Raw genomic sequence first — 24,988 nt, 5'->3', positions numbered from 1 at the left:
GGCATTGTGAGGATGGGCATCTGCCCAGTGGGCAGGCAATGCCCAAGGCCTGCTCCAGGTGCCTCCCCATGAGCCACAGCCTCTCTGCAGGTGCCAGACAGGTGGCACCCGCAGCTCAGGTGGTACACAGGGGCCAGCTGCAGCCTCCACCTCTGATGGATGTTGTCTAGGGAGAGGCAGGGCTGGTAGATCCTGAAGTGGACATCACAACTGGATGTTCAAGGTCATGGCCTCCAGTGTGGCCTTGACATATGTGCCACGTGCAAAGTGGCAGGGATACAAAAGACACCTGCGGGCCTCTCCCCTTCCTAGTGCTGGTGCTGCCTCAAGAAGCAGGGCACTCACAGGCCCACATACCCGCTGTGCACCTGCCTGAAGCCTTTACTCCTGAGCCTTGATTTGAAGCTACCCCATGGGAGGGTCTCTTCATATCCAGTCCTTCCAATTCCCCACCAACCAGTCCACCTTGTAGCACCCCAGGCCTTGTGAAATCACAGCAGCTGTCACAGAGACCAGCTCCAGACCGTCTTGTGTCACTGAACCCCTAAATGCTGGGCAAAGACAAAGCAGGAAGTAGCAGGGATAGGAGCATGGGTCCTGGGTGAGCAACCACGGTCCAGTGGGTTGGTCATCAATGCCAGGTGATTTACCCTGCTGGGTACTAGGAAAAGCCCCAAGCCAAACAACTGACCTAATCAGTTGCCCTGGCAACAACACTGCCCTTGATTCTACCCAGACAAGATTTATTTCTGCTGGTTACCCTGGTAACTCATCTCTCTCCCCCCAGTGACAGGAAGTAACAGCTCTGCTGGGTGAGAATGCTTCCCCCAACCTGAGGGGGTCTCCCTGTGCATCCCACTGCCAGGTGCAGGGCAGCTAAGGGATGGACTCCCGCATTCCACGTGCCTCTGGAAGACTCACCACAGAGGAGCCTACAGGGAGGAGGCTGGGGCTGAGGCCAGGCTCCTCACAGCTCCCTCTCCTCCCTCGGGTTCTTGCTCCTCTGTGGAGCGGCATGCAGGGACAGCACCACCTGCTTCCTCCATCCTCTCCCCGCTACCACGGCTCCCAGGCCCCAATGTAGCAAGAACGGAGAGCTTGGCAGAAGTCGTGGGGACCCGCTCTCACTTCCTCAACCAGAGAGAGAGCTGCCAGTGACCTGCTGAAGGCTGGGGTCAAGCCAGAGGGCTGTTGCCTGCAGAGCGTGGTCACAGCATTGGCCAGGGGACCATGAGAACTTGGTCAGAAGCCCAGTGGTAGCCTGGGGGAGTCCTTCCAGCCCCGCAGTGTGGGTTCATATTGGCAACCACCAGGCTGAGCCTCCAGGGAGACCCTGGAGGATGGGGCAGGGGAACACAGCCCAGTCATTATCAGATCAGGGATTCTTCCACAGGTGCACAGTGGAGGCAGTGCTAGGGCTGTTTTGCAGTCCTGGGCCCAGCCTGTGCCCGGGAACTCTCAACTTTTCTCTCCTGGAGTTGGATGCCGACCCAGGGTTACTTCTCTGATTGGTCATCCTGCCCTGGCAAGTGAGCTGGCTGGGGTCCCTGTAGGACAGAGCGGCCAGGAGGCGCGGACGGGGACTGCAGGGAGGTCCTGGGCCCAGGCACCAAGCAGTTAAGGAGACTCCTCTGGGAAGCAGCAGGAGTGTGGCTGAAACAGTAAGAGGCACTGTGGCTCATGGTCCTTTAAATCTCACCTCCAAACCTCAGTGTTCTTGGTTGGGAAAGCAGTGAGGGGAGCTGGGGAACAGGAAGAAAAGGCTCCTCCCTCGCCACCACTACCCAGATTTCAGCTTCCCTCCCCTCACAGGCTCTGAGCAGGGAATGGGAAACAGACAGACAAGAGTGACAGAGGAGAGCTGTTGTTTAGTCGCTCAGTTGTGTCCGACTCTTTGCAAAACCATAGACTCTAGCACACCAGGCTCCTCTGTCCATGGAATTTCCCAGGCAAGAACACTGGAGTGGGTTGCCATGGAGTACCCAGGGGAAAAAAAAGATTGTGGTCCACTCTTGGAGCACTACCAGGAGACAGAAGGAGGGTAGAGGCTAGAGAAGGGGAAGACAGACACAGGACATGATGGAGACTGAGCCCTGGGGAGGTGGGAAGGCTACACCTGGCTGGGCGAAGAGCAGCAGCTAAAGGTATTTACAAAAAAAAATCCTCAAAGTAAATCAGTGATAATACTGTCCCGCCTCTCCTTGCTGCCAGGTTGTTAAAGGTCACTGGGTGGAAAGACCCAGAGGAATCCCAAGAAAGGGCAGCTGAAGGGTCAGTGCTCCTGGGCAGTGGGTGGGTGGGTGAGGAGCTGCACCCAGTCCTGGGCCTCTCCTTCATCGGGTGCGGTGTTTAACCCAAGCCATCTGTCTTGTCACCACACAAACAGCCCAGACATGTGACTATTGACAAAATATCCTCAGGTGGCGAGGGTCTGGGTAGGGTCTGAGGATGCCCCTGACCTGGGAGTGCTGGATTTTGATTACCCCCCACCCCCTTCCAGCTCCCTCCATTGCTAAAAGTGGACTGCAGTTCAGGCAGGCTGTGTCCTTGGCCAACAGCAGCATCGTCACCAACCCAGGCAGTCACGTTGACTGACACGTGGACCCTGGGGCTGGCCCAAAGCAAGACCACGAGAGCCATATTTTTTTTTTTAATGCAGTTCTTTCCCAACATTACCCGCAACAGCTTTGGTGCAGAGATTTGGGGGGCAGGGAAAGGGGGGAGGCATGTGGGGGAAAAAAAAAACCCAGCCAATTGCACAAAGCCTTTTCCTGAAAAAACTCAGGCCCTGGGGTGGCTGGCACATGTGGCTCCCTTCCCCACCCCCTGGAGCGCCAGCTTTGCAGTCGAGGCCCCGATAGGGGTTCATCCCATTCATCCCATTCCCGTGTGAAAGAGCTGTCTGGGAGGGGAGAATGGCTGCGTGTGGATATGTGCGTGTGCATATATATAGATAGATATATAATCGGCTATATTAGAAAATTCTCTATGTATAAATATAAAACACTGGTATCCAAACATGACACCACAGCTAACTAAAGTGCTTGACGGCAGTTGGGTATGTGTAAGTCTGTAGGTGAAATGATTCATCCTAAGTGCCCAGGGCGTGGCAGGAAGCTGGGGAAGCGAGAACATGGAGAAAGGGGTGCTGGCCCGAGCCAGGGCACTCTGGTCCCCCAGGGCCTCCTCGGCCTGTCTGATCACCATTCTGTGCCTCACCCCCCACCTCTGCCCTGCTTTCCCCACAGTGCTTCTGACCACAAGGAAAACAGCATCAGCAAGCTGGGCAATGGGGAGTTGTTCCCACAGGGGAGCATTGGTCAGCCTGCGCCCACAGCTTCCTCCGCCGACAGGGTTCAGAGTGAAGGGAGCGCTAAGGGCAGGAGAGGAGGACTACTGTCATCATCATTAATAATTTGAAAAATAAAACACCACGGGTCCTCTAGACCTGGCTCTGTCATCTCGCCTCCGGGGGGCCCCCCCCTGCCTGGGTAGGGGCTGGAGGAGGAAGGGAAGGAGAACTGGGGGTGGCTGACCTGGGAAGCTGTCCTTTTAACTGCAAGCCCCAAGCAAAGCATTAGCGGCTCCGCCACCCTCAGCTCCCTACCCTGCAAAACAAGACCCATCTGGTCTCAGACCCGCAGAAATGCCACAGGCAAGTGGTCGTTAGAGCTCCAGGGAGTAGAGGGGCCCCAGGGAGCAGGCCCCCCAGGACACAGTGCTACAAGAATGGGTTGGTGGTCGGAGGTTTGGCGGCAAATGGGCTTGATGAGGATCCAGTCTGGAAAGAAACAACAACCGCAAATTGTTAAATTAGGGAGAAAGAGCTGGAGGCCACAGAGGACGTGTAGCTCAGGATTCCCTTCTCCTTCAAAATGACTGTGTGGAGGGAAGAGGGCAAATGAGGGAGCTAGGAGGCCAGTGGAGGGCATGGGGAGGGTGGATGAAGACAGGCCGAGGAGAGCTGAGGCCCTGTCACCAGCCCACTCATCCCAGGCTGGGCCAAGCAGAGTCTCACGAGGAACGGGCTTGCGTCCTGCCCCACATCGCCCTCTTCTCCTGGAAGGATTCTGTCCCCAACCCCCAGAGTGAAAGGCCACGTGCCTTCACCAGGCCTGGGCCCTGCCCTGGCGTGCTCACCATGAAGGGGTTGGTGGAGATGCCGGCTGGCTGACTCAGTGGCCTCTGCCCCAGCTTGGCGGATTCCAAGTCTCTGAAAGAAGAGCCTGGGAGGCAAGAGCAAAAATTCAGCTGACGGGAGCCCTACCGCTCAGGCAGGTGCTGCCCAGCTCGCCTGTCTCCCTGCAGGGCAGACCCAGCTACAACCCAAGGCGGGGGCCCAGTGGGGTCCTCTCCAAAGTCGGGAATAAACGTGTGCAACAGTCAGAGGACACAAGCAGGTCTGTTGCTTCCCTGGGCTCCCCCTGCTGGTCCAAAAGGGAACTAGCTCAGAGTTCTGACTCCCTAATACATATTCCTAACAGTCACACACTCACAGACCCGCCCAGACTCTGAGGGTGGGAATGGGGTAAGAAAGGAGGGCTCGGTCTGAACCCCTTACCATTCTGCTGCTGAGTCATCGAGGTCTGTGCGGGGAAGATTGGTGGTGGGAAGGGGCTGGCGAAAGCCCCGGTGGGTGGCACTGTCTGGGGGAAGCCTGGCCCAGCACCGCTCATTCCAAAGCCCGGCCCTGTGGAGGGAGGGACGTGAGATAGGCAAGGTTTTGGAAGGTCGGCTGGAGAACAGTTCTTCCTAAGTCCCTCCAAGTTAGGGAAATGGAAACTAGTTTTTCCCTACCCAGAGGTACCTAGTGGAAGTACCCGGAAGGAGCACGAAACCCTTCGGCATCTGTGCACCCTGCCAGACCTGCCCTCTCGGGGCCTGTGGGTCAGAGAATAGGCTGGTTGTGAGCACAAGCACAATATGGAACTGGGGTCCGCTTTCCACTACCTCTCATACTGCACAGACCACAGCAAGTTACTCTCATCTCTGAAATGGGGACCATGCCTATCTCCCGGGCATGACTGCTGTGAACATGAAATAACGGTGGAGAGCCCTAAGCGCTGGGCCCGCCACGTGGATCAGCTTGGCCGGGGGTATTATTCTTTCCCTGGCTTCAAGGTTTTTTGAGAACAACCAGAAAAAAAAAAAAAAAGGAGAAGGAGGCACAGGAGCGTGAGTTTGGAGAGAGAAAACTCCGGCTGAGGGGGCAGGGAACAGAGCCATTGTTTCAGGTGGGATGCGGAAGGGAGGAGGCCGGACCCACAGAGGGAAACAGGGTTGGAGGAAAAAGCATCACCACCACTACCAGGCAGCGTCAACCCTTCGGCACCGGCTCAGGGAAGAGGCAGGCTCTTTTTTCTAACTCTGAAACTCCGTGACCTGGGTGTCTCCAGTTTTTGCCCACTAGGTGGCTTGGAAGTTAAACCGGTCTGGCCTGGGCTGGTGACTCTGGAGACAGCCAGCGTCAGGGGATAGTCTGGGGGGCTTACCTGTGGCCAAGCCATTGGGCTGGAAAGGGTTGGTGGAAGGCAGCTGGGCGTGAGCAGCAGGTGTGGTGAAAGGGTTGAACGCTGCTCAGGGTAGGACAGGGTAGAGGTGGGAGGAAGAGCTGGTTATTTTCTTCTCGTTTGGTTAATATCATTAACTGAGCATTCCTCTAAGTCCCAGTGTTCATCTCTCCCCACCCCTCCCTCTAGAGTCCTCAATTTCCTCTTGGCCTTAGATTCCCCTCCTGGGGTCTCGATACAAAAGACTCACCTCCAAAAGCAAGCCCTGGGCTGCCGCCTCCACCAGTGGTGGCCGACTGGAGCGTGGGGACCTGGCCGGCCATCCCGAAGATGCTGTGACACGGGGAGAGAAGTCAGTATGCACATCACCCAGCACCGAGGAGGTGGGCTGGGCAAGGGACCAGGAGGTGCAGACCCCATCCTGTCGGACAGGAGGAGCTGAGCAGGCTGGGATAACCAAGGCCAGGCTTTCTTTGCTGGCTTTCCTGTTTAAGGGCGAGCTCCCCGATGTCTGGACCTACCTGCTGGGGATGCCGCCAGCTGATGCCCCAGGCCCCAGGAGGCTGCCCACATCTGCGAGGCTGCTGGGCTGACTAGCAGGTGCGAGAGGAGAGGCACCAAATGGAGTCCCCTGGCTGCTCCCTGGGCAGGAACAGGAGTAAAACAGGGCGTGCTGGCGTGAGACAGGAGGGAAGGGGCAAGAGGAGGGATGGAGGTGGGGTGTAGTGGAGGGGAGGGGAGGGATGGCATGAATGGCACCCACAGGGTCCTCTGAGCCAGCCCGTTCTTCCCCTGATTGCCCAGTTCTGGAGGGCTGTCTCCCACTGAGGATTCTAGGCAACGTGATCCCCAACCCTTCTTAGTCTCCCTAGTGCTGGAAACTGCCACTTCGGAAAAAAAAGCAGTTCTTCCTTTACAGGTCACTGTCCCTCCTGCTCTAGTTTGGCTTGCACTTCCTATTTTTCCCTTAAGAGATGGAAAAGTTTTGTCTTTTCCCTAAAGCAGCATTTCCATTTATGGATAAATCATATGTAAGGGGCAGGTGGGGGTGGGGGAAGCACTGTGAAGGGCAGAAAGGCTCAGAGTCACTTGGGAGACTCGGGGAACATGCAGATGGCATTGCAAGTGCTGAGCATTGGTCTCCAGCCTCGACAGCATCCTTCCCACACTCAGCCAGCCATCTCCTCCCCTCTGGGGAGACCTCCTTGATGCCACGACCTCAGATCACAGCTGGGATGCACTGCCCATGGGCCAGTTAACTATGTCTTCCATGGGCCTTCCTGACCCCAATATTTGATCCTGGTTTTTCTCTTCTAGAACCTTGTCCTCTTGCTTCCCAGCACCTGACATGTTTGTAGTGATATATTTTACTTCTGTATCAACTGGGTCCCCACTAGATCAATTCCACTGCCAGGAAATTTCCTTACAGATATAACTTACCAAGGTCCCCCCCCACCACCAAAAAAAGTTATTAACTGCAGTGCTGTCTAATAGCAAAAGACTGGATCATCCTAAATACTCCTTAACAGGAGACTGAGTAGATAAATTATGGTATAGACATAAACTGGACAGTGGTGTAGCTATAAAAAAGAATGAGGACGCTCTTAAGGGACTGATAAAAAAATATCTTACAGTACGATTAAGCTAAAGAAAAATCAGAGTGCAGAACAGTATGTATACTATGTCATAAAATGTGTAGTAAAAAAAGAGAAAAAACAGGACAATAAAAATGAGTAAGTGAAGGCGGCTCCCTCCTTTCCCCAGAGGCAGGGCTGTGGAGAGGAGATGAGACAAGAGACCAGCGTGGCTCAGGCTGCAGAAACATTCTGTAGGATGGGAAACTTGAAATGTATTTGTGGGAAAAAAGGAACGTGGCAGCAGAGGTGGAGGAAGTGGCGGTGAAATTCAGATAGGAACGTTCATGGGACAAAACCTTGCAGAAGGAGGGAAGGGGGCGAGGGCTAACCGTCACAAGGGAAGACAATTCCTCAGACACCAGAGGAAAAAGAGGGCCAGGAGAGAGTTTCCTGCTGGCCAGAGGTTAAGACTCTCGTCTCCCAATGCAGGTGATGCAGATGCGATCCCTAGACTACAATGCAAGGCCCGCAAGCACCACAACGTGAAAACCTCAACCACGGAAGCCAGCACGTGCCACATGAGCGTGAAGACGTCTATCACGTAAGCCCCCCCAACGACGTGAAGACGTCAACAACGTGGAGACGTCAACAACGTAGAGACGTCAACATGCGAGGCCCACAAGCGGTACAACTACAGAAACCCCGCCCCCACCCCCTCCCCCACTCCCACCCCCACGGAAGACCCGGCACAGCACCCCGCCCCCCAAAAAAGAGGGAAAAGAAAAGAAAACATTCAGGGCTAGGAAGGAAACGGCAGGGCCGAGGAGGTTCTCAGATCCACGTGGTTGAGCCCTGGCCCCCTCAAACCTTAGCCCTGGTTTCTTGTCAGTGAAGTTTGGGGTTCTTCTGAGCGCCTCAGAACCGTACTGTGGACCTCCCTGCGCTTCCTTTTCCAAAGCGTGAGGCTGCCGCGTTTGTCCAGACTCCCCTGTTAAGGACATCTTCCTGGTGCTGGGCACGCCTGATGGGACGGCCTAACGTGGAGGAGCCGAGAATCCAGCGGGGAAGTCAGGCGCCCAGGCCTGCCTGCCTGCCTGCCTGCCTGCCGCGAGGATCCGGGACGGGCTGCTTCCCGAGGGTCGGCACTCGGCGCACAGTGCTCTCCTCAGCCCTCTCCCTCCCCACCCCGGGCTTTCCCGAGGGACACGCGCTGGGCTGGAACGCACACTGGTCTTCAGTCCTCTCCCACCCGGAGGCCGTGAGGACGACCGCAAAACCAGCGGGGCGGTGGTTGGATCTTCGGCTTCGGAGACTCCAGACCCTTCCTTTGCCCGACGGACTCGAGGTACGTGGACCTCCCGAGCGAACGCGGCTCCCTGTCCTCCCTGGGCCCCGACCCTTCAGCCCAGCTCTGGGCCCTCGGGTTGGGGTGCTCCTCGCGGTGAGGACCTGGCCCTCCGTCCTCGCGGCGGGAGCGGGAACTGCGTGCCTCCCGGCTGCCGCTAGAGGGCAGGACGGCCGGGGCTCGGGTGACCTGCGCGCTTGCTCGTGGGCACCTTATCTACTGCCAGAGCCTCGCCCCGCGCGGCTGGATTTGTAGACTTGTCTCCTCACAGTTTCAGAGAAAACCGCACTTTTAGAAACCTCCCCTCCTCCTCCCCCTCAGAAATATAAAAATATAACCCGGCACGTCAGGAGAGACGCCCACGTCTCCCCGGAACCTTGGTGGTTCCTCGTGTCACCCTCACAGAAGCGCCTTCGTGACCGTGACCGTGGTGGGCCGAGAAGTGACTTGGATCCGCCCGAGCAGCCGTTTGATTTGGGCCAAGGCACCGGCCTGGTGAGCCAGCTTCCTCGACTGCAAACGGAGAGCTTTCTTTCCCCGAGGAGATGATAGCCGGGTGCTCTCCGGGCACCAGCGGGGCTGGCGGGCTCGGTGTCGGGCGGGGGCTGTCTGCTTCTTGAGATGAGCAGACACTGGACCAAAAGTCCATCCCAGGTTTAGCCTGCGATGGCTCCAGGGCTGACACCTTTATTCTCTCCCTCTCTCTTATTAAAAGAGCCCCTTTAATAAGCCCTCTTTTTTTGGCCACACCTGGAGGTACGCAGGATCTTAGTTCCCTAACCAGGGATCGAACCTGTGCTCCTGCAGTGGGACGTGCGGATTCTTAACTTCCGGCCTGCTAGGGAAGTCCCCTAAGCTCTCTCTTTAAAGTAATCAGTTGTGCTAGGAATGCATTTCTGAACGACCCGTTTATAATCACCTTGTAATAGGCTGTTTCCTTTGAGGTACCATGCCTGGGAATACTTTTCTCTTGCTAAATTGTATATTCTGGTACCAATTTATATTCTTAACAATAGCATACCTATTTCCCCACACAGTACTGGCGATTATTAATCTTCTGGTACCAATTTATATTCTTAACAATAGCATACCTATTTCCCCACACAGTACTGGCGATTATTAATCTTTAAAAACTGTGTGAATATAATTCTTAAAATTGTATTTTCTCTGATTAGTTAGGTTGAGGACATATTCATGTTTTTTTCTGGGTATTATCTGCTTCTATCCCTTGGCCATTCTATTCTTCCTTATTAATAGGAATTTTAAAAGGCACATTATGGTTATTGGCTTTTTGTCTGTTTCCATGTGGTAAATATGTATCTTCTCCCTATCTGCTTCATGCCTTTAAAGACATGAAACATTGTTTTGGGACATTTTTTAGGACATCTTTGTTTAGGTCATCTTTTACCTTATAGAATACTCTGACCTATGCAGTTTCTCCTTGTTAGAATTTATGGAGATTTTGTTTCCCAGTGTATGGTCAAATTATATATATATTCTTTTACTTTTTTAATATATATGGTCAAATTATAAAAGGGTTATATGTTTGAAAATAATACATATTCTTTATTTTTGTTATAAAGTCTACTTGTATTTTTTAGGTCAAACTTATTAAAGTGTTACTCAGATGGTCACCTTCCTTCCTTCTTTCCTTGCCCATCTACTCCATCAGTTAATTTTGTGAGAGAACCTATTATAATCTCTATCTGTTGGTTTATCAGATTTTCATTCTAATAGTTTTTGCTTTACGGATTTTCAGGCTACCTCATCAATTACTTTAATTAAGTTCACGATGTGAGAATTTTGTTGTGAATTTTAAGTTCTGTCAATATAAAATGTCTCCTCTTGTTCCATTCAAAACATTAAATTCAAAACAAAAAATCAGCCAGTTCATGGTGGGAGGAGGCGGGGGCTGTGGGCAGAGCAGAGTCAGAAACCTGTCCTGTGGGCTGGACTCTGCCTCTCTGTGGACCGAATGACTAGGGAAACCGCTAGCTGCCTCCCCTGTAAAAAGAGTAAATTTTAGGGGTTCCTCCAAGACCTCAAAGCTCGAGGGTCAGAGGGTCTGAGACAGAGTCTCCTGCCTTGGGTCGCTGTGGGATGGGAGGAATAACTTACCAAAGCTGTGACTTCCAGTTAGCATCCGACTGGCTGGCGGTGAGGGTGGGGAAGGGAAAGGGCAGGTAGGTGGGGAGGAGAGAGAGAGTCAGTCACTGGCTGTCCCCAGATGTCTGTCCTCACAGTGTCTGTCTGCACTGCCCTCCGGTGTGCAGGATGTCCAAAGGGAAGGGGCAGCCTGAAAGCTCTGGAGACGGACATCTGGGAGCTTTGGGAGGGACTGAGTGCTTGAAGGGCCTTTAGACTCTCCTTCATTCGCACAAGAACAATACAACACAGAGTTGGCAGGCTTCTGCTCTAAGAGGGATGGGTGAGGACTTCTGGAGACTACCCTGGACACTGCTCTAGCCCTTGCTTTGGGGGCCCTCTAGGGGAAAGGTCATGTCCATTCTCAGGTCCTCATTCTCAAGTTTTCTAGTCTCAGTCTCCCTTACTTCCCAGGCAGCAACCTCCTACCGCACAACCCGCACAACTCCTGCTGTGGTTTTAGCCATTTTCCTTACATGAAAAAGAAAAAAAAGAACAATAGAGCCCCTTCTCCCTGACAAGAACCTCATCAGACTCCTCTCATCCTTTCCTGAGCTGCTTCTCTTTGTGTGGTTCTCTGGGCTGGTGCGATGTAAATGAAGGATGATGTATGGGTGTGGACAATGGAACGCAGTTGCCAGAAAGAAAGGAAGCTGGAGGGGCAGAACTTACCTGGGGGTGCTGGCTGGGCCTGGAACGGGGCTTGGCCAGCTGGAGGAATGCCTCCAAATGCAGAAGAGCCAGGGCCACTACTGAAGGCATCGAAGTTGGCAAAGCCCCCATGGGAAGGCGTTTGGCCTGTAGGTGGAGAGAATATGAAGGTTATGTTTATATAAAATATATGTAATCTGTATCATACAACGGCCAAGAGCCACTCAATGAGACATCTGCCTCCCTACAGGGCCCTCTTCAGAGGGAGTTGGCAGGAGCCTGGGGCAGACAGCCAGACCCATGCAGAGGGAAAGGGGCTCTCAGAGCCTCCAAGTTTACTCCCTGCTTTTTATCCTTACTCCATGAGGCATTAACATTTTTGTCAGGGTCTAGTTTGGGTGGAATAGTGTGAAAAAAATTTTGTTGTGGGGAAGGGCTTTAAAAAAGAAAAAGGGAAACTAGATAACCACTTTGTTCCACCCTCTATTGGCTACTGCTGATCTTTGGGAAGAGAGCAGGGGAAATGGAATCTGTCACAATTCCCTTGCCCCTTTTTACTAGAGAGAAAGTAAGAAAAAGGCTCTTTCCAGTGATCTAAAAGGAAGGGCTAGGAGCCTCCCGCTGTCACGCTTTTGGCCAAACTCCCTAATGTAATCCTGGCAGTACTCACTGACCCTCACCCTCTAGGCTGTGATGCTTCAGAATCACCATCACATTCACTTCTGTGCAGAGCTGGAGCTAAGTGAAATTCCGTGTCTGATGGGGACAAAAGTTCTCGTCCCAAGTCCCACTTACCCCCAAAGGCTGGGAATGCAGCAAAAGCTGGTGCCACCTGGGGAGCAGCAAAGGGGTCTCCGCCGATGTCAGCCAGCAGATCAGTACTGGCTTTCTTGACCGAGGAGAGGGGAGGTGGTTGAGAGCTCCGGGGCTGAGACGTCCGAGGCTGACTGACAGGCTTGGAGGAGAAGGCAGTACATATAGCACTTGGAATCCCAGTCATGACCCAGGCCCCTGCATGGCTCCCCTGGCTGCCCCCAGATAGGCAAGTGGAGAGAGAAGAGAGGGAGAAACTGCCCTCAACCAAGAGGGTTCCTGGGCAGAAGGGTTGCCTCAGCCCTTCTCATACCTAATTCCTTTGTCCTCTCAGGACAGCAGCTCCCAGAACCACACACGTTAGAGCGTGTGAGTCAAGGTAACCCTGAGATACACAGGGACGTGGCCCAGCAGCACCCCCTGGAGCTGTAACCTCGTTTTTCACAGGTGCTTGAAGCAGTGTCCTGGCCCCTGTTTTTCTTTGTAGGAGTGGTCAGGTTTGAAGTTGATACTCTGACTTTCCTAAATACCACTTCCTGTTGGGTGCTTTCTTCCAAAATACACAAGTCCAAGGTGAGAAATGCAAGACCTAGGTCACAGCAGGGCTGAGAACCCATTCACACCTCCTGGGATGATCATCTGCTAAGTCCAGGGGATTTGATTTAGGAAACTGACACCCCTGTCTCCCAAATCCCATAATAATATCGAGGGCAGATCTGAGAGTTACCTGGCTGGAGCTGGAGGCAGCAGCTGAGAGAGAAGGCGCAGGGTCCCCCAGAAGTGTCCGGGGGGGCTTCCCTTCTGGGATGGAGCCCTGGACGGGGGTGGAGGTGCTGCCTTTGCTGTAAGTGGGCCCCTTGACTTGGTCTGGGGGGACATACCTTGGAGAAAGAATAGTTAGGCAGAGAGGAGGGGTGAAACCTTGAAACCTTGGACCTTGCTCAGCTTAAGCTTGAGAAAACAGGTTACAGCAAAGTCCTTTCTTATTTTCCCGAATGAGTCTCTTTTTTTGAACTAAAGGAAACTGAGCAATGTAGAGAGCTCTGCCTAACTGGAGCTTCTCCTTGACTCTCAGGTGATCCTTTTTTTCTTGCAGGGATGTTGTTCAGTTTGCTTTGGCTTGTGCTGGTCTTCCCCACACCTCTCCCTCCTCTTTCTGACACGTCAAACCATCTGGGTTTCAAATAATAACAACCTATCATCAGGCTGACCAACAGGTGATTCTATTTTCCAGCTTCCTACTCAAGGGCCCCCTTTTACTTCCTGGGCGTGTCTTTAGGTTCCTCTTTCTCTGCCACTTCATCTTCTAAGCACTCAGGATTTCCCCTGCCGGCTCCTGGGACTTCTAATAAAATCCCTTCCACTCCAGTGGATGTGGCCTCTACTTGGGATATATCTTTTTTATCCCAAGGACACTCCCAGGAGGGACTACAAAATGCTGTTGTACCCACACCAGTCTCCTTGCTCTCTGCATTCTCTTCTTCACCCTATAGTTATCCCCAACCACGCACACACCCCAGAGATGGAACAAGAAGTGGCATGTGGGGGAAGAAAAGGCAAGAGAGAACAGAGATGCTGTTTTCCCACAGGAAAAAAGGGCACTTGTAAATCATGGGTTAAACGAGTAAATCTAGAGGCCATATGCTCTTAGCCACCTCTCTCTGTGAGATCATCTGAGCTCTAAAAACGAGCCCACACTCCATAGTTGGGGGTGCCTAGCTCTCCCCTCTACACAGTCTTGTCTTCCCAAAAGAGGGGGATATCAAATCTGCAGGGTCAGTGACCAAGAGCAAATTGTCCTTTCTTGTACTTTTATTATTTAGAAGTCAGAATTCAGCCCTAACTGAATCTGAGTAGAACAGACTCAACCCTCGTCTAGCCTTTGAAAGAAGCCCCAGTTCAGCTCTGGAAAGTGGACCATAAGATGAAGTGTCTTGGACACGTGTCTCCAGAGTAATCTCTTTCCTCCTCCTTACCATCTCTTCTTTTCATATTTTTCCTGGAGAAATTCTTTCACCTTCTGAGGATCCCTGGAATCTGGTATTAAAGATGTCCGAGCATCAAAAAGACCCAGCCAGATCTTCCTGCAAACCTAAAGGGATGAAGTCAAGTGACAGAGGAGTTGGGGCAGAAAGTGTGAAATGGGAATCATACCATTTCCAACTCATCTATCAATAAACATTTATTGATCATGGATGCAACATGAGGATCTGGGTACAACTACAAAACAAACATGATCTCTGTCCTGGCAGAGTTGATAATCTAACGGGAAAATAGTGTCTTAAATAAATACAGATACATTTATAATGACACATTGTGACACATCTTGTGAAAGAAAGTACAGGGTCATGAGAATTAAGGGAAACTAAATTTGGATGGGGGTGGAGTCAGGAGCAATTTTCAGAGCTGTGGCTTCCAGAACACCCTCTAGAGGCTCTTGTTTGCACTCTCCAAGTAAGCCCATCAAAGAAGTACTGCTGACACCAAGGTTGGAATCTTCCCATGAGCAGATTTAGCTGGAGAAAGGGTTTAACTTACTCTCAAGTAAAAACATGGGGTTAAACCCAGTTGCTGAGGCTTAAGTCGGCAGAGCTGGCTTCAGGAGCTCCTGCTCAGAGCAGCCGCTCGGTCAACTCTGAACGCTCATCCCTGTGGGGCATCTCTCCCTCAAGGGTCACCCCAGCAGAGACTGCTCCTTCCCCTGATTCTTCCAACAGGGGGCTCAGACAAACCCCAATTTGTATAACTAAGATTTCATAAATGTACACATCTACATAAGGTAAGATACCTTACATACTAAAAAATAAGAGAAACTCGAACAGAAAACTGTAGGGGCTTTCCTGTGATCTGAGGCAAAGCTCTGCCGACAGGGCAAGTACAGCCTGGAATCATTCCGGCAGCGGTGGCTCACCTCGTTTCCACGGGATTGCAGGAACAGTACTTCAGGCTCAGTGAAAGTTGTCATGGAGATAGACTTGACTCGGTGAGGGGGGTTCAGGCCTCTCCTGTGAGGGAGAAATAGAACAAAGAGAAGCAGAATGCTGTTAGCACTGCAAGTCTTCTTACGGGAGGAAAGGGAGGGAGAAAGGATAAAACCACATGTAAATGAAACTCTGACTGAAGCTACTTCTTAATTCAAAGAAAGAAGGGAGGCTAGAATGTTTTGGAGGCTTCTCATGAGAGACGGAACCCCAGTCACTCCCAAGAAGAAGGTAGAGCCTGTCCATCCAGAGCCGCCTCTTCTTGGCTCAGACCCCCGCAGCTGAAGGTTCAGGCTGAGGGGTACTTCAGGGAACTCGGGTGTGTGACCATTTCCCATTTCCTGCTTCATCATTATTTTAGGCCTACAGCACATGCTCAGGGTCCCAGAATCCATGGAGACACAAATCTTTGAAGCAGGAGGAAAGGCAAAAATGAAGGCCCCTGACTATGCCTGATAATACCAACACAGATAAAATCTGGAGACAAAAAGTGTCCCTAGGCTGGCTGCTGCTCCTCTCCTCTACACAGGAGGCCATGTGGTGGTGGAGGGGGAGGGGGTCCCTCTTTTAGGAAGTGATTTCTGGGAAGAGAAATATTCCAGACTTTCCTCTCACTTCTAGATCTTTAAACGAAGCAAGAGTCAGGTTCAACCGTGAGCTACGAGACGGGCAGGAGTCAGGAACATATACCCTGTAGGGATGCTTTTGTGCCAGCCCTGTTTTCATTCTGTTAACTCCCTGGGAGTCCAGCTCTGCCCACAGATGCCCCGTGGAGACTACAGCCGAGCCGGCTTCCTTCCTCCCACTCAGCTCCCCTCCAGAGTGTTCTAACGGGAGCTTGGGGCTAAGCCAGGCATGGTTTCAGAGGTTCCCCTCTCCTTACCTTCAGTTTTGCTCTAATCTAAATCTACCACCCTTGACAGATTAGCTGAACCAAAACAAACTGGACCTTGAGGCCAGGAGTGAAAGCCCACGGGCGCATGCGGGAAAGGCAGTCCCAACTGAGAGGCCTCTGGGTTTTTACTCCCTGGAAAAAATGGGCAAAGCAAGATGCGAAAATAAAAGGAACTCTAGAATAGGATCTTGATTGACACCCTCAGGAAAGTAAACGGAATTTACCAGATAGAAATCTTAGGGAAAGGTGGAGAAAGCACACATCCGAGCTTCCAGGTGCACACGCTGGACAAAGGTGACCCGGGAAGCTGGGCAGAGCGGCAGCGTGTGGACTAGTGTAAGTGAAGGCAGCCCCGGCGAGAGAGCAGACAGATGACAGAGTCCGAGGTAAACGGTGAAGGGCAGCTGCTCTTCTGGACGATAGGTTACTGTTTATGGGCTCCTAACCAGGGACAGGAAGGACGCTGGAGGCTACAACTGGGGGCATTTTCAGCAATTCTGCTACTAGACTTGGATGGTTCTCAAAATAACCCTTTAAAAGATAAGCAATATCAAAGAGGATAGATGCCCTGAGGAAAGATGAGAGCAGGGAAAACCAAGAGCCAGGCTTTGTAAGTCAGTGTCAAACAATAGCTCTTAAACTTAACTTGACCTGAAGACTGTCTTCTGATTGCATCTCAGAGAGATTCCAGTTTTTCCTCCTAAGCCTCTCTCACCAGTGGCTTGGTTCTGTTTGTTCCAAAGTCCAGACATCCTGCTTTGATACTCTTTCCTTTGCCCTTTCTCACCTTAACCACTGTGCCCTTGCCCCGGGAGTGCCAGGCCTTTCTGAGGTCCAGGCAGAGGAGACAGAGCCCTCTGTTCCTATGAGCCTGGGCTGGCCCGCCACCTCCCACTAACAAATATTTACTCTGCTAAATAAAATACAAGGCATGTGGAAGGCATTGTGGGGGATACAAAAATCACAGGACTTAGTCCTCGATCACCAGACACTTGTTTCCAAGAAGGGGCCAGGGGAGCCTGGACGAGGGTGCTTCCTGGTGCAGCAGGCACACACAGTCAGATCAGGGAGCATGTGGCACCAGGATGCAGCAGTGAAGGAAGACAAATGGTCATGGGAAAAGTAAAATGGATTATGTTTACACTAGAGAAAACAGATTCTAAGCCTATCACAAAAAAGGTCATTGACATTTCCTGAAAGGACAACCAGGAACTGTTAGCAAAGTGTAAACAGGGAGGTGTGCTTCCTTGGGTCGGGGGTGAGGAACTTGACCCACTCATCAATCTAGAGGAGATGCTTAGAACAGAACTTCCTATGGCTGAGCTTGGACTGGAGGAGCGTGGGGGGTGGGAGTGGGGAGTGGGTGGAGATAGGATAAAGGCAAAGCAGAAAGAAGTGATTTAGGTGCTTTGGGCCTAATGAATCTGATGGAACAGGATGTTTCCATAGCACAGTACAAAAAGCACTGCTCTGACCTTGATGTCTGTAGACTGGATTATGTATAACTAGAGCCACGGTTTGGGGGCAGGGAGAGTCTACAAGGTAACACTCTGCAGCCCAGGAAGAGGGCCTAGTTACACAGCCTATGAGTCAGAGCAGTTGTCTCTGAATCACAGAGAGGTCACTGCTGGCTGGGAGAAGCAAGTTAGAAACGAGAGCCCCTCAAGAGCTGAAAGTAAATGATCTAGGAGTGTTGTGTGTTACTGGGTACACACCAGGGTCATGCACTGGGGCCAGATGGGAAGCACTGGCCTGGAACTAAACACACTTGACTCTCCAACTTGCAGCCGGTCTCCCCAACATAACTCGCAGGCTCTCCCCAAAAGAAGAAGTGAGAGCTCGCAGGAGGCGCTGCCCTTTCTTTGGTTATCACAACAAGTATGTTCTGTTATTTCTAACCAGGAGGAGCTGGGGAAATAGATAAAGGTATTTGCCCAGAATAGGGCAACTTTTTCTAATTGAAAGCAAGTACATTAATAGGGCTCAAGCCTTCAGCCTTTTTCTACTTCAGTTTCTTTTTCACAGGGCACCTAAACAGCATTTGGAGTACTCGGAATCACTCTCTGAAGTACTCGGAATTACTTGGCAAGTGAAGTGACTTGCAGAGATCCTAGTCTGTCCAATCCTCTCTCTCTTTGCCTCTCTCTCTTCCTTTGGCTTCTGTTAAGCATACTACTATTTCTGCAAATACCACAACTTTTGTTTCTCTGTGGTCATCACCCTCAAACTGGCTCATATTTTGCTTCTAGCTTGCTTCATAAAAGCCTCAAACCTGCTCAGCTACTCAAATAAGAAAGTTCTGCCAGGTCGACAGTGGAAAAAAACAGTTCCACCCAGCACCCAAGTTCCTTCATTTGTGCCAGATTTGAACTTGGGAATTCCTTACCTCTGAATATTTGTGTTCAAATTAATCTACCCTAGACTGTGTTTCTTTGCCCCTGGGATTCCATTCCTCTGCCTCTGAGCCGGGTTCAGCCAAATCAGGTTTGCTCTGATCTTGGACCCAAACATTACCAAGAAGAGTCCCTATTTAGGAAGATTCCCCTACTACCCTGCTCTGGGGTCAATTTCACTAATTTTAGGGAATTTCTTCCTAATCAAAATTTCCCTGCTTTGACCCATTTCCTGAAGCTCTTCCTCAATGACAATAACAAACAGCTGCCTTCATATAGAGACACATTGAATCTGATATTAGCAGCCACTTTCCTCTTTAGGCTCAAACTCAAGACCTTTCATATCCCCCTGCTTTCTTCTCATCCCTTTGGTAATTTATTATTTTCTTAGGAGCTTTTCAAGTTCTCCAAGGGCCCTCTGTGATAAAGTGCCTAAATCTGTAATTTTAGAGACTCTGTCCATCTTGCCCAGCAGAAGTGAATTTGAAAGGTGAGGTGCAAGGGGCAGAGGGACAGGACTAAAGTAAGGGCAGGGCATACAGCATACGTCCACCTCTCCAACCCAGACAGATGGAAAAGTACTGAATTATTGAACAGCATATTATACCTTCCCTTCCATGGAGATAAAAGTGTTTCAGTTAGGAACAGCTACTAGTGAGGCAGACAGGGAAACTAAGGCACCAGGAGGGTAGCAACTTATCACAAAGAAAGATCTGTCAAGCTCATCTGTTGACACCCAGTCCAGAGCGTTGTCCATCTGAATCCTGACGTAATCCCATTGTCAGAGTAAAGATGTAAAGAAGTAGAAGACACAAATATCCACTGCTGAGACCTGAAGGATGATGGATTAAAGGATAGACCCAAACAGACAGGTCAAGGAAGCATGTCACGTACTTGGCTGAAAAATTGGGTGTCAAAGACAGCGCCTAGCCTAGATGCCAATGAGATCTCAGGCCTCGCCATCTATTTCCTTTTTCAAGAAAAGTGGTTTATCCATTTTTATCCATTGAGGCATCCAAGCAAGCCAGAGCAAGAGAGAACACTGAGGCACTGCTCTGGAAAGAAATCCTTTTCAGGGGCAATTTTTACCCCTCCTGAGCTTCAAATGGCAGATTCATCTTCTAGTATAAGAGTTAGAAATATACCTAAACAGGCAAGCGCATGAACAGATTGGGGAGATTAAAAGGATCTATATACAGGTTAAGGAAATTAGGTATTGGAAGAAAACCAAATGAATAAAACTAGGTCAAATTTGGGACCTACAATTGTGGCAGCATGTATGTAAATTTAGCAGCAGGAGAAACTAGCAGCCTCTCTCTCAGGCCCTCACACCCAACACTGGGTTTTTGCCAGAGATGAGAAAAAAAATGTATCACTTAAAAAGACAGCAAGAATGAGCTCGCACACGCAGAGAGGAAGGCATAGTCATACCCACCCACTACCATTAGAATCTCAATTTTTCTTCAGATCTTGGGAGATTCAACTTTGGCTGCAACTGTCAACTTTGTTATATCAGTCAATCAGGCCAGATGGGAACCCTGGCAGTTCAGCTTACTGCCCCCAGAACACTCCATCCCCCTAAGTGGTTGATATATTTGCAACACACTCAACAGAAAACTTGCTTTCAAAAGAAAGCCAATCCTGCTGTCCCCTTTCTCTACCTGTACTAAAGTATATGTCGATATTCTTTTTTCATTACGATGCCTCAGTATGAGCTCCTATCAGTCTCTAGCCCATGCTGAGCTTTAGTTTACTTCATAGCGGTTATCAATACCTGCATTTATGTATTTGATGATTCATTTAGGGCCACGGCCTCCACCAGGATTCAGGCTACCTGAAGATGGGACTTTGTCAGTTTTGTTCATTACCATATCTCCAGTGCCTAAACTAGTGTCTGAGGCTTCAGAGACACTCAACAAATATTTGTTGACTGACTGACTTACTGACTGTGCAAGCTACTGGCCTACTACTACGATTTCACTTCCTACCACCACAAAATCCTAATCTGTAGGCAATCAACCATGTGGATTTAAGAGGTTAACTGGTGTGTGGGTCACCGTGGAGCCATGCCTCTTCAGCATCTGCTGGACTGTATGCCCCCTCCTCACACTGCAGCCAGCAAGCCCCACCTCACATTCTACCTGTGGCCCACCTGCCAGCTCCCAGCCATTCCAAAGGGACATCAAGGGACACAGGTAATACTTGGTGAAGATCCCTTTTAAAGCTTTCCATGCTTTGCCCTACTGTATGCTAATTGCAACTCCAACTGGCAAAGAAGTCCCATCAGAACCCAGGCTGACGGTCACATCCAGGGCAACTATAGCTTTCCTGTGGAGTTTCTTTTGATATTTCTCTCTTTAAAATCTCAACATGCCTTCACAGTTGAGCTTCGTTTATTGGTCCAGCCTCTTGACCTTTCACTCTCCCCTCACTTCCTGATAACAAAGGATTGGCCTGACTTCTCATTTCCCAGCCACCAAACTGTGTTCCCTACAGTCTACCACCTTAAGAATCACTGCAAGTGATTCTCATAATGCTTTGCCAAAGTACTAAGCAGAAATGTCCTTTCTAAATTGTTTTGAAACTAAAAAAAAAAGGAGGGGTGCGCTGGGAGACTCCCACCACTGGTCCTATAGGAACTTAAGTTCCTGAGGAGCTAAGCCCCTAGCTGGACATACACATGCTGCAGACAAGAGACAGGCCTCTCTGTTACATTAACCAGCCCTTAGGTCATCGTCACCCAGTGTCTGTCCAGATCACAGGTGTTTGACTTTTCACCAGTGAGATCCAACAGTGACCACAGGGGGAAGTGGTCAAGTTCTGTAAATAGTGCAATGACATTTAAAGAGTTAACTTTTCCAGCAAAAGAAACCAGGTTGTAAATGTGAGCCAGATCCCTTGGCCCTCCATCTGTCCTGGTTGAGGGATATTCATTATAGAAGGGAAATGTTGTCTATGGGATACTTTAAACCAAGGTCTAGAAAATAATGATGTCAGTACTTGCCATTTATTCAGTGTTTGAGGTTTCATGCTATGGTAGCTAACCATGACAATGAATTGATGCTGTTCCTGACATTTTCTTCCTGGGACCTAGACTCTGATATGGCATCAGTTTTATCCCCCTGCTTCCTTTTACTTCTCTCCTGAGTCTCTAATTGGATTTGCCTTTTCATAACGGATCTTCAGGAATATGGTCTTTCTACGTTACCCTAAACTTTGCTCCTATTCTCCTCAAAATACTTGTCCCAGTCTTTGGTCTCCATTCTTCTACTCCATTTGAGCCTCTATATCAAGTTTGCGTTCTAAACCACTGTCCCAAGAGCCACACAACTTTTACTTACACCAAAGTCAAGTCTATCCTCACAACATACAGGTAAAGTTGATCAAAACATAAAAGTTTGGCAAAGGAGGTAAAAACCAAATAGAGAAATAAACCTAAACTGCATGAGGGGACCTGGACCCTCATTTCTGGTCTGCCATGATCGTAGCTAATAGCAACAAATGCTGAAAACAGCAAACCCCATCTGGCATTGGATAAGTTACTAAACCTCTCTTTGCTTCTGTTCTCCCATCTGTCACCCAAGAACAATACTGCTCCCTTCTTGGCTCGTAAAGGTGAAAGAAGAAACAAGGAAGGCACTCATAGTTAAAATCAAAACCAACCAAACCAATGTATCAATACTAAAAAAGTCAAAATAAATCCCTTGTTAAACTTATAAAGATAGACATACAGGCTTGGTATCAAATGTTAGACATGCATCTAGTCAGATAATTCCCTAAGGGGGAAAAGAACTTTACCATATAACCAGAAATCTGGGCTAGAACTGTGGCTCTAAATTAGCTCAAGTGTGACCAAATACAGTGCCAAGGGTAGCATTGCAGATTATACAAGGGGACCCCCCCCCCGCCCCAATCTAGAAGAGTTGCTAGATGCTACTACCAGGAGTAAGCCGTGGAAACAAGGAGCTTGAAAGTGTAAATTATTACAGTTAAGGATGGCTCATCCAGATCCCCAAACCTCTGGAAAAGTTAAGTTCTCTAAACAGGGCAAACCATCAGCATTCACCTCTCAGATTTGTAAGAAATTTCCCTCTGGGTAGCATTCCAAAGTCTTGAAAGATTAGGATCTGTTCCTGAACAGTGGAACATGGCCCTTTACCTAACATTATCACTCTGCTGTCAACCTGAGTCTTTCCTGTTTGCCCTCCACCTACACGAACTTGCCTTGCAGTGTTTGTCATACTCTGGCCCTTTAAATCTGTGACCCTCCCACCCTCACCCCAGTTTCCTTCAATTCTCCCCACTTTCGGATGGCTCCCCTTCCTTTAGGGAGTTTCTGCAGTTCTCACGCTGTCTTTCCTTTCCTTTGCATTGCGACTCTAATCATGTCTTGTCGCCCCTGATCCTTTCCCTTCCCCGTGACGCCTCTGCAGCAGACGACCCTGTCGGCACATCCGTCGTGTCTCAGGCCACCCCGCCGCCCCCGACCTCGGCTCTGGCCCTTCGCCCTGGGTCCCGATGTCCCCAACGCCGACTCTCCACGGCTCCTTTCCCGGTGCTCCCCCCACTGTTCCTCGCGCGCCGGTCCACTCACAAGAGGCCGGAGCAGGTGGTGCAGACGAAGCTGCCCACGGTGATATCCACGTAGGTGACCCCGCGCTGGGCGCACTCGAAGCAGTGGCGGTTCCCGGCCTGGCTGCAGCCGCCCAGCTCCCGCACCCGGCGACACCACACCTCCGAGGCCGCCTCCGCCTCCGCCTTGACCCCGCCACCCGGCCCTGGGCCCTTCTTCGCCGCCATCACCATGGCTGCTCAACCCCTCAGACCTCCTTCCCGCAAGTGAGCAATTGCCCCTTCAACCACTGCCGCCTTCCCGCCTCCACAGCCACCTCCGCAAGCCAGGCTCCCTTGACAGAACCTAGGGAGCCGGCGGCATCCGAGCGAGACTCCTCAACCCGTCCCCCCTTCGCCTGTTCTGCACGCTGATTGGCTAGTCGCCTCCACCTCCTCACTCTGATTGGCTCGGCTTTGGAGGGCCTCGAGTTGCGGGAGCCACCAACGCCACGCCCCACTGCCTTCAGACCTCAGGCCTCTCGGATTGGCCTGCAGAGACCCTGGCCCCTGGAACCGTGCGGGCTCTCTCCTTGTTCCCTCCCCCTCTCGCCACTGCCTCCAGGGCGGCCCGCCTCCCACACACGATTGGTGAGTCCTAGGAACTCTGGCCCCAACGCTAACTCGGACTGGCTGTAGAAGCTGCAAAGATAGCGCGCGAGAAAGAGTGGTGTCCCGCGCGTGCGCAGCTGTGGCCCTTCTGACGCATGATGTTAATTCCCGCTAAATTTCAAAGGACTAGTTTCAGCTAGACTTCCTGGAAGAACACAAAGCCGAAAGGAAGTGGCCAAATGAGAGGCCAAGAGGTGGTAGAAAAGAAAGGAGCGCTCAAAGGAAGGAAGAGAGGAGAGCAATTGCTTTATCAACGTCTTTTTTTTTTTTTAAATCCTACTCTGATGTAGGAAATCTCATTTTACGGACAGTCTTGGTGTACCACTTGGTATAGGTCACACGACTGATTTCTGATCTGGGACGTCTGACTTTGAAAACCCTACCTTTTACGGCAACTCGATCCGTGAAACAGTATTTGAGTGTTCATTTGGCAAACACTTACTGAGTAGTCTACTAGGTTAAAGCACTGTTGTAGATACTGGGAGTACAGCAGTAAACCAACCAAAATTCCTATCCTCATGAAGCTTACATTCTAATAGGGGAGGCAGACAATAAACAGATTAAAGAATCATCAGCTCTGATGATTGGAGAGAATCAAGGTATTGTAAAAGACAGTGATTTGTTGGGTATTTTAGATTGGTTAGGGAACCATCTGTGACGCAGTGATATTTAAGCAAGACCTGAGTAAAAAAGAAGTCAGTTATGAAATGGAGCGACCCAGGCAGAAGGAAAAAGCAAGTGCAAAGGCCCTAAAGCATGAGGAAGCTTGGTGTGTGAAAGCAGCAAAAAAGAAAGCAGAGGGACTTCCCTGGTAGTCCAAGGAGTACATCTGCTAAAGCAGGGGATGCAGGTTCAATCCCTGGTCTGGGAAGATCCCACATGATGAGGAACGACTAAGGTCTTGTGCCGAAACTACTGAGACCAGGCTTTAGAGTCCTTGCACCTAGAGCCGGTGCTCTGCAACAAGAGAGGCCAGCGCAGTGAGAAGCCAGCGCACTGCAACTAGAGAGTAGTCATGGCTGCCACAACTAGAGAAAGCCTGCACATGCCAAGGAAGACCCAGAGCAGCCAAAAATAAATAAAATTTTTAAAGTAGTTCGGTTCAGTTGATCAGTAGTGTCTGACTCTTTGCGACCCCATGAACCGCAGCACCCCAGGCCTCCCTGTCCATCACCAACTCCCAGAGTCCACCCAAACCCATGTCCATTGAGTTGGTGATGCCATACAATCATATCATCCTCTGTCATCCCCTTCTGCTCCTGCCCTCAATCTTTCCCAGCATCAGGGTCTTTTCCAATGAGTCAGCTCTTCACATCAGGTGGCTAAAGTATTGGAGTTTCAGCTTCAACATTAGTCCTTCCAGTGAACACCCAGGACTGATCTCCTTTAGGATGGACTGGTTGGATCTCCTTGCAGTCCAAGGGACTCTCCAGAGTCTTCTCCAACACCACAGTT

At 50.6% G+C, this 24,988-nt stretch overlaps 1 protein-coding gene and 2 long non-coding RNA genes across 6 annotated transcripts; 2 read left to right on the top strand and 1 right to left on the bottom strand.

Annotated features, from left to right (window-relative positions):
- Positions 1 to 566: 566 nt before the first annotated feature.
- LOC145531982 (uncharacterized) lies at positions 567 to 3,443 on the top strand. Its single transcript, XR_014072897.1, has 2 exons — positions 567 to 641; positions 3,249 to 3,443. It is a non-coding gene; the product is annotated as an uncharacterized LOC145531982 (long non-coding RNA).
- On the bottom strand, positions 1,852 to 23,238 carry AGFG2 (ArfGAP with FG repeats 2). 4 transcript variants are annotated; one of them, XM_081556082.1, is made up of 13 exons: positions 22,905 to 23,238; positions 14,953 to 15,046; positions 14,018 to 14,133; positions 12,769 to 12,922; positions 12,024 to 12,183; positions 11,250 to 11,375; positions 10,551 to 10,583; positions 6,032 to 6,152; positions 5,761 to 5,843; positions 5,493 to 5,573; positions 4,562 to 4,690; positions 4,141 to 4,226; positions 1,852 to 3,781 (listed from the first exon to the last, which is right to left on the bottom strand). In XM_081556082.1, exons 1-13 carry the CDS (start codon positions 23,114 to 23,116, stop codon positions 3,722 to 3,724), a joined length of 1,455 nt encoding a protein of 484 aa, XP_081412208.1. In that variant the 5' UTR covers positions 23,117 to 23,238; the 3' UTR covers positions 1,852 to 3,721. The 4 variants fall into 4 exon arrangements, with proteins under 4 accessions (XP_081412208.1, XP_081412207.1, XP_081412209.1 ...); XM_081556081.1 differs by having other exon boundaries at positions 2,949 to 3,781; positions 5,493 to 5,576; XM_081556083.1 differs by lacking the exon at positions 10,551 to 10,583 and having other exon boundaries at positions 2,949 to 3,781; positions 5,493 to 5,576.
- LOC145531981 (uncharacterized) lies at positions 7,759 to 14,239 on the top strand. Its single transcript, XR_014072896.1, has 3 exons — positions 7,759 to 8,432; positions 13,138 to 13,258; positions 14,047 to 14,239. It is a non-coding gene; the product is annotated as an uncharacterized LOC145531981 (long non-coding RNA).
- Positions 23,239 to 24,988: the final 1,750 nt, after the last annotated feature.

Source organism: Giraffa tippelskirchi, chromosome 13 (assembly GCF_054371585.1).
Source record: "Giraffa tippelskirchi isolate mGirTip1 chromosome 13, T2T-mGirTip1v1.2.pri, whole genome shotgun sequence".
NCBI classification, from domain to species: domain Eukaryota; kingdom Metazoa; phylum Chordata; class Mammalia; order Artiodactyla; family Giraffidae; genus Giraffa; species Giraffa tippelskirchi.
Note: the sequence above shows the minus strand (reverse complement) of the source record. Positions and strands in the feature narration are given on the sequence as shown.